General features: G+C 51.9%; 1 protein-coding gene across 1 annotated transcript in view; it reads right to left on the minus strand.

Annotated features, from left to right (window-relative positions):
- Positions 1-8284, minus strand: part of LOC131212679 (pseudouridylate synthase RPUSD2-like) — a 104157-nt gene extending 95873 nt beyond the window's left edge. Inside the window, exon 1 of the mRNA XM_058206637.1 lies at positions 7685-8284. Within this exon, the coding sequence (XP_058062620.1) occupies positions 7685-8284 (600 nt within the window). The remainder of the gene's footprint in view (positions 1-7684) is intronic.
- Between the last annotated feature and the right edge of the window lie 643 nt (positions 8285-8927).

The raw sequence follows: 8927 nt of genomic DNA on the forward strand, positions 1-8927 counted from the left end.
AGTTGGGATTATTGTGCCCGCCGTAAATCGTCGCCTGCTGCTACGGTGGTGCTGTAAAAGCCCTGACTTCCCTAAGTCGCAAGACCCACCACAGGTCCACTGCGAATAGCACCTTCAGCAATCGATCGATTCCCGCAACTCCCCCCGGAGTGGTCTCCAAGTGGAACTGGATTACCTCGGCAGCAGTGTCACGGCATCGCTGGGGCCCTGCTTCGCCACACTGCGGAATGGTGGCATGTAATGAATATGAAACAGTTTATCCATATTTGCCACGAAACTACTTGGCCGGGAACCACGGAACGGAACATGATACAATTCCGAACCGTTTCGAGCGCCGACCTGAATGATCCATCCATGGCTACTAGCCGCGACTACTTGCCGCATTGATCAAACGACGACGATGCAACGCATCAACGCCACCGGCGGCCAGTGGGCCATGTAGCGGTTGCGAATAATTATTTACAGCACATCGCGCAACTTTTGCTGCAGAGCTACGGTGGAGAAGATTTTCCAACGCAAACTCCAATCATCCGCCAGATCGTACGTGGAATGTTCAAACAGAGACCCCGGTCGCTTCGGTCAGTCGATCACAGGCGGGTCCGGTAAGTCGGGCCGGTCCAGAGAAAGCAGCTCACGGTAAGTCTCTCCGCAAGATGTAAGTAGTTTATCAAAAGTTGCAGACTTCTTCGCGCGCGACCTTAATGCCAACTAACGGAGCCGCTTGCTGCCTTGGTCCTTCCCGAGCAATCCCCTGAAACCGGGGTGGGGTGTTCAATCGCTAAGCATTATTATCATTACTTTGGAGCGATTCGATACGATTTAAGGTGATTTGAGGCGATCCCTAAGGCGAAGGTTCTCTCGGCACAGCCATCGACATCGTTAGCAGCCAGTGTGCGCTGCGTCACGTACGTGACTTTATGGTGGCGAGTAAAGTTACCAATCATTGACGCCCACCCGGAGCCACCCACACACGAGACTGTGTGTCTGTGTGCAGAAGGATCAGAGCATAGCGCTGCGGACTGACGGTCCGAGCAGGAGCGGGAAGGTTGCATACTTTGTGCTGCAGGAAAGTGCACCACCGGGGATTCAACTTCGAGCGCTCGCCTCTTTAGGGACCATTTATGTGGTAGTGTCCGCACGCACGCACGTGTCTGTACGGGGGCGATAACGTGCTCGCCCGGCTTCGCACAAGTTCGCAGGAACTTATAATGAAGCCTTTTGGCCGGTGGCGATGAGGGCGCTGCGGGTGCGAAATGAAGCCCTGCGTTGGATTGGCTGGCTGCGGTGCTGAAACGGTGATCGAATGGAAACTTCAAACGTGACTGTTACCGATGGGCAATACTGTGGCGGGGTCAGCCGGGAGAGCTTATTTTAACCATTGCTGGAAGCTAGCGCGAAAGTTATGTCGTAAAATTCGGGTCCCATTAGGAATATGAATGAACGTGATGGGCAAAAGTCAATCATTATTTCTTCGGTTAAGCTGCGGTCAGCCACAAGGTTCGCCTGGCCTGGCAGGCAATTAAATCCTGCATGTCGAGCAGTTTCAAGCTCAGTTTTGCTGATCACCCAAAATAGTTAGAAGCTCAGACCCGATCGGGTCAATTAGGTTGATTTGGTAATTTTGGAGCAGGAACCATAAACTGTCTGCTCGAAATCTGCTCGAAACGAAACTTTAAGTGGCTATCAATACAGAAGATTGCGCGGGACAGTAAACAACGGATAAGCCGATCGAAAGCGGTCAGCAAACTCGTCCAAGTCGTTAATCCAATATTGCTCTATCGGACCCTTGTCGGGACCATTTGAGCTAATCCCTTTAATGCAACCCTTCCCAGAGTGTCACGGTGCTCCGGAAAAGGCTAATGATCGTGCGCGCCCCAGAACGCCAATGATGTTACCTCCCGATTCCCGGAAGCCATCCCTCGCAAAAACCGATCCTGCCCCTCGCTGCTGTTGACGCTGAGGGATAACAGCGATTCAGGGCCGAATCGTCAATTAGTAACCATCCACCAGAGCTCTCAGTGGATGGACGCCTAATTAGTTTTGACTGATTGAGAGCGTCGGAGGAAGCTGAAAAATTTAAACCCAAACCCTGGCGGCCCAGCCGAAGAAGTTCCCAAGTGGCGGGACGACTCCCACGGCGAAAGCTTCCACGCCCGAGACATCATCGATTTTTATCTCGTTTCGCTCGATATCTGCGCCGGCGGACTTGTGGCCTGCACCAGGAACTGTTGGGTAAAATCAGGATTGATGAACGTTGGACGTGCCTCGTCAGTGGTGTCTTGGGAGCTTTCCCGGCCAGGGATTCGGGCGTGGGCCTCCGACGATATTGTTGGGTCCGAGAGCACGGGAAGCGTGGCGCCAAAGTAAACTTTCATCCATCACCCATTCCCCGGAGCCGCCAGCGGCTGAGTTGGAAAGCCTGCGATACGTCCCAGTTTTTTTTTTTTGTATGTTGCTGCTCCTCTGACATTCACAGTCCACGCCACGGAGACACGGAGGCAGACACTTTTCTGTTCCAGTTTTCGGAATGATTTATCACGCTGCCGGCAGTGCCGGAAATCGAGCATCGGCCGCATAACGAGGCGCGGCGCCCGTGGGGCAGCGGTGGCGCCGAGAACGGAGGCCGAGAACCGATACCCGAAACCGAAATCAAGGCGCTGGCAAAGTTTACTAATGTGCTCTAAAGTTGTCCCTTTTCAGCGAACTTCAGCGTGGCAGTTCGGACTGATACAAAGTATCATAAATTAAAGGTCGCCCGAGAGAGGCAGGCAAATTGTTATCGGCGAACGATGTCCCGCAGATGGATTAGTTTTACGGTTTTAAATCATTCGAACAATCGAATTGGCTCGACATAATCGATTTAACGAAATCGGAATTGCTGAAATTGTTGACCTAAGGGTTTTAGTCATTTGCCTACTTATTAAATAAACATCTTCATTAACCTTCGAAAGAAGTTTCTGTACTGGATTTATGTTGGAGAGCGTTTCTTATCACTTTTAACACTATTAGCTCCGTGCCCGCCAGGACTAAGGCTTCATTGCCGATAATGCAGCGCTCTGTCCGTTTTAACATAAAACCTACAGAACTAAAAATAGAATAATTTGGATAAGCTATCGCAGTAAAAAAAACCGAATCAAATTCTCCTGAAATGACCAAGAGCTACCACCATCTATCGGATGGCCGGCTTAAAATCGCCAGCAACGAGAAAATAAACGCTCGGCTCTTGCACTTGAACGCGTCCACTCGGCGTTACGCAACGCGCAAAACAGAAGTCAATTAAAACTTAACTAAAGCAATTAGTCCTCTCATCGTCAGCAGCATCCCGTTAAAGACCAGCCGGAAAAGCCTTCCCGGCACACAGCCTGATCAACCATCCCAGGGCCTGGATGGTTGCTGGTGCTGACCAAGGATCAACCGGTCTCCAGTCCGTACCGAAAAATAAACTCCGGGAACATAAATAGAACCTCCCGTCTGGGGGTGCGAAGCTGGCTGCGAAGTGCGAAGCCGGTGAGTGACGCAAAAAAAGAAAACCACGCCGCTGGATATGAAAAGCTTCCGATTCTTAACACCGTGACAAAAGCTTTCACTTTTGCTTTCCTCCTTTGGCTAAGTGGGGCGCCCGCAGGAAATACTTCCGACTCTTGGGACGCCCCCCACGTACTGCTCCTGGTGACGCGGCCCGACGTCACCCACGTCCCTGATGGAATTATTATTTTACGTTTCCGGCTCGTTTCATCCTTCGCTCTCGCTGAGGGAAAGGGACAAAGTATGATAACGAGAATAGTTGGGGGAGTGAGAAAAAAAAAGTATGGTCGTCGCGGTGTGTGTAGATGTGGGGTGGCTGATATCCTTCCCGAGGCCACGCAGACGACGGCAGGAAATCACCGACCGGGAAGAGATTAAGCTACGGAAAGCACCAGCATCGTGGAGATCCTTGAGACCGAAGTCCCCGCAGAGGTTCCTGAGAGAGAAGGTTCCACGCGGGTTCCAAACGACCCCACGCTAAGGAGGCTGGTGCTATCGCGGACCGCGGAACCAACGGTTAACGGATTGCTCGAACGCTACTGCCGGCGGAAAATTATTAGCATTTAGTACCAGCTCGTTCGGTTGGTGAGATGATTCTTGGCGAGAAGGGAGGGCACGCGCTGTCGCTGGTCTTTGTCGCACCGGGTCAGCCGGAAAGTGCAAAAACATCAACCACAAAAAAGCCAGACGGGACTGTGCTAAACGACCCCCAGAAGAAGAAGCAAACGCGAGACAAATGGGGGCTATTTTCGGAACAAAACCCTGCGCTGCAAGCTCCACGCACACAGCTCACGGATTTTTCCGCTTTTCTCGGGGGCCGGGAGCCTCAGTGATTAATTGTACAATTTATCTTTGAAATAATAAATTTCGAGCCGACGAGCCGTCCGCTGGTGACGTAGTGAGAAGTACACGTTTGCCATCATCCGTCCGACCGAGGGACCGGCCGAAGTCGCCTCTCAAATGGGCCGTAAACGATGTAGGAAACAAAATGGTACCGAAAGTCGCCGGGGTCGGAATAGGACCCCTACTGAACGGGTTATTTGCTAACTGCTCATATTCATGGCCCATTTCCGTGGCGCAGACCGCCGAGTGGCTGAGATTGAGTCCACCTTCCCGCGACACAGACTTACCAGGTGCTTACATAATTCAATCACCGCGACCCAAAAGGGAGGTCGCAGTGACGAGGGTTGCGATATACTAACACGCAGATTAAGCAGAGTAATCCTGTGGTCCACGTGACAGCAGGTTCGGCCCCGTAGCCGTATGATCGTAAGTTCGAGACCCCAGGGAGCGTGATTTTGAACTACTAGGTTGTTCAATAAGTTCGTAGCCTCGACAAGAAAAATACATTTTTACGGTTTGAAATACACGTTATTATTCAATATGGTTTCTCTGAATATCACAACGCTTCTTTTAAAGAGATTCCAATTTATGGATTCCATCTCCATCTATGGATCAAATCTAAAATCTACTTTATCCTATCGAAAACCCTTTCCATGTTGTCAAGAAAGATGCATTCGAATGCGTTTTTGGCGAATGCGGTACCCATTTTGCAAATAGCTTTCTGAAACCCAATACTTCAGGGAAAACATTGGTTATACAGCTCAATGAGATGGCTAGGTCTAATACGAAATCTTTTTCAGTGATTCGACGATTAACGATTTCTCCCAAAAATAAAACTTCAATGACTACATTTTACTTCATTTTTTCGATTGTAAAAAATACTGTGGCACTTCCATACTAAATGACTTGTAAAAAAAGAATTAAGTGACCGATTGAAATGAAACTTCACATACCTTCATATGAAGAGTGTATCAACATTACAAAAAAAAATGTACTCCTAGCAGCGCCCTGTGTTATTGAGGCTACGAACTTATTGAACGCATTTGCCCCGGAAAGGCATTTGTTAGGTTCCGTGACTCTATCTTCTATTAACTCCGTCACAGCAGCTTGGCAGAGTCATCTATTCTCGAAAACCGTTCGATCAGACTTTAAAATATATACTTCTTTAGAAAAACACACATACACGCAATGACTGATTTTGTGTATTGTTGACACTATCGTCAAGCGTAAATTCGTCACGTCCCATCACATTTCGTAACGCCACGTAACGCTCATTTGATGTAATAAATTTAACAATTCAGATTTTACGCCTGAGTCACCGAAGGCGGACTCTCTGAGGGGATGGTATACTTCTGAGAACAACCTTCACCGATCGTGGTGGTGCGTTCACGTTTCGAGATTTATCTCGAAACCACCGGCAGAAGCAGCACCCAGAAGCAAGTCTTGCGCCACCAGCAGCACGCTCCGTTCGGGGAGGTCCTTGGTTCTTAAGAACCACTAAAATCAAACTAGTTCACCGCATGCACCACCGTTCGATGCGTTCCTCGTCTCGTCAAGCAAATCATCGTCTACCAACTCCGCCGCGGTTCGGTTGTCACCGTTCATTTCCGTCCACGGGGAGGTCTTACCTTCACCGTCGCATTGTTCTTCAAGGCGAAGCTTAAGATTAAACGCAAGATTTGAGCGTCGTAAAACGTCGACTTTTATTGTGCGGTGAAACACACGCCCCGGCGAGCGGCCTGGCTCACGCACGCACGCCGCCGTTAGGACCCCGGCGAACGCTTTCGGGTTCTTGGCTCTGCGAGGAAGCCAGCGCCTCGGCCGGATATTTTTACTTTTATTTACCATTCTCTCCTGGCGAGGCGAGTTCCGTAGGTTCCTGGGGCCGTCGCCTTGGCCCCAAAGAATGCCTCCTCCCGTGAGGATCAGTGCGCGACGCCACACAGGGACGCAGCTGCTGCCACGACGGCAGGGGCAGCCAACCGAAATGATTCGATGTGACGCCCAGGCTCGTTGGCTATTATAATTATACACGACAGGCCGGTGGGATACGTGCGCTGCGTGGAGATCAACGCACAATAGGCAACCGGCACCGGCAACAACTCACGAGGAAGCCACACAGACACACACGGCTGCCAGCGCCGTGCCGTGCAGTGTTCGTGATGTGGTCTGGCTATTTTTGGCCCGGCTCCTGCTCGACGACGCGCCATCACGGAAGCACGCCACCAGCTTCCTGGCCCGGGACCTAGGATCTGGTTCTTGAAGTAGACACCATCAACCCGGGGCCGGCCGGAGTGCGATCTACGAAATTGGTTTAATTAGGACCGCTTCACGGTAACACGAACGTACTCGAGATGCGAAAGTCGGAAAAGAATCAGGAACGCGTCACGCGGTGGATACATCTCCTGGGCTGGTCTTCCACAAATTCCTACCATTTTTTTTTTACCGACCCAAAACGGTTTGTTCGCTTTCTGTGGGGAGGAGATATCGTAGATCGTACTAGTCACGCTGCGTGTAAGTTACAAAACGACTGCGTCATTCAGGAATCGCAATCCAATGAGTAAGACCAATTGGAAGATTTCATCATTTGGAGTTTTGAAAACGTGTTCAAATAGATTGGTCTGATTGGCAGTGCTCGTTAGCTTGCCGCAGCTGACTACAGGATCGCACGGCCGTTTCAACCCAACCCTTCACGTTAGTTCCAAAATTTACACCAGACGCACAAGGCTAAAGGAGTAACGCAGGTCCAATTAGAATGAAGCGATGTGTCTGGATTGTGCCCCAGGCAGTCTCCAGGGATTTGATAGGATTCATTCATATCTTCAACACTACTGCTGACCCCAGGGAAAGTTCCTCTCAAGCCGGACCAGGCTCGTGGAGTAGTTCCACAAGCGCCCGGTGCCAAGAATTGCATAGCGATCATTCTCGCACCGCACCAAGCAGCAAACAAGTGTCCCATCATTCGGGAGCATCATTCTGTACAGTTGACACATGCAGAGCATCTACATTGTAAACTTTTCCCATCACCCAATTTACGGAAGAAACAGTGGAAATTGAATTTTGAATCCCGTGCATGACGATGCACCGTGGAATCGTCAAACAAACGCCGTCGCTTTCATTTCCAATCAAAACTTCTGCTGCCAGGCCAGGCGACGACGACGACGAGCGTGTTCCGGTTCCGGAATCGAACATCGTTCCCGGACGGACGGGCGCGCGCCCAGGACATATGCAGATGATGTGGATGGAAATTTAGCACACGCGTAGTACACGTGTTCGTGGGGATGTGGCGACGGTGCCCGACGGAGGAGAGACTCACCTTTCTCATCGGCATGAGGAGCGTGTTTGATGGCACGCTGACGGCTGCCGGGGCCGCCTTCTGGCGCACCGGCACGACACCGACGCCGTTCAGATTGATGGCCGTGAGCTGCGACTGGGTCTGGGCCGCGGTCAGCTGCGGGGCCTGCGGCGGCTGCTGGGCGGACGCCATGGGCTGCTGGCCCAGGTTCAGGTGCGGATGCGTCACGAAGCTTCGCAGCGTCAGCGGCGTGAACATGGCCGCCGCCGCCGCCGGATGCAGTGGCTGATGCGGATGCTGATGCTGATGCTGGTGCTGGTGCTGATGCTGATGCTGCTGATGCTGGTGCATTGCGGCGGCCGCGGCGACGGCGGCCGTGTTGTGGAGGGCCGCAGCCGGGTGCAACTGGTGCTGGTAGGTGGCCTGCTGACTGGCAGCAGCCTGCTGCACCTGCGAAGCCTGCTGCACCGACTGCACGGTCGGTGGCTGTACGGCGGCCGCCGCTATCTGCGGCTGGTGGAAGCCCGCGGTGGCCGGATTGAACGGTACGGCCAGCATCTTCTGCAGGCCCATCCCCGGGACACCCCACGGAATGTACCACGAGCCCGGATGGTGCTGCATGTTGCTATCCTGTGTGCTCCTGGCTCCTAATCGGCTCTCTCTCAGACGATCGGCGCAGACCGCCAATTAATTAAACCGAACCGAACCGAAAAAGTGACAGATGGATGTCCCCCAAAAAAATTGTGTGACACGGAACGGGACACGGAAAACACTCACGCGACACTCACTATTCACACTTTCCGATTATTCCGACTTTGCTCTTGCACAGGGCTCACAGCCTACTTGGCTCGCGATTTCACTTGACTGCGAACACTCGACGACTCTCTGCTCAGCGTAGGCAACGGATACTAGACACTGACATTCGGTGTCGCCACAGCACGCACACCAGTGAACGATTCCCCGAAAAGAAAAAAACACAATCAAACAAACGACAAAACATTAACCAAACATCCAGAAAGTCAAGAAACAGAAACACCGGCCCGCAGCTTCGGAGAGCCCGGGAGGCTTTTCGATGGTTGACTGGAGACAGGACTGGACGTGGAGAAGTTGGTGCCCGGGCGCAGGTTTACACTTGCGCGTCCGTTTCGCGGAACCCGGTGACGCGGAATAAATGAATATCAACGACCGTCCGGAGGTCGCGGCTTCCGCTCGTTCGCTCGAGGATCTTCGACGACGTCCGCGAAAGATGGATCATCTGCAGGAC

Source organism: Anopheles bellator, chromosome 2, assembly GCF_943735745.2.
Source record: "Anopheles bellator chromosome 2, idAnoBellAS_SP24_06.2, whole genome shotgun sequence".
Taxonomy (NCBI): Eukaryota; Metazoa; Arthropoda; class Insecta; order Diptera; family Culicidae; genus Anopheles; species Anopheles bellator.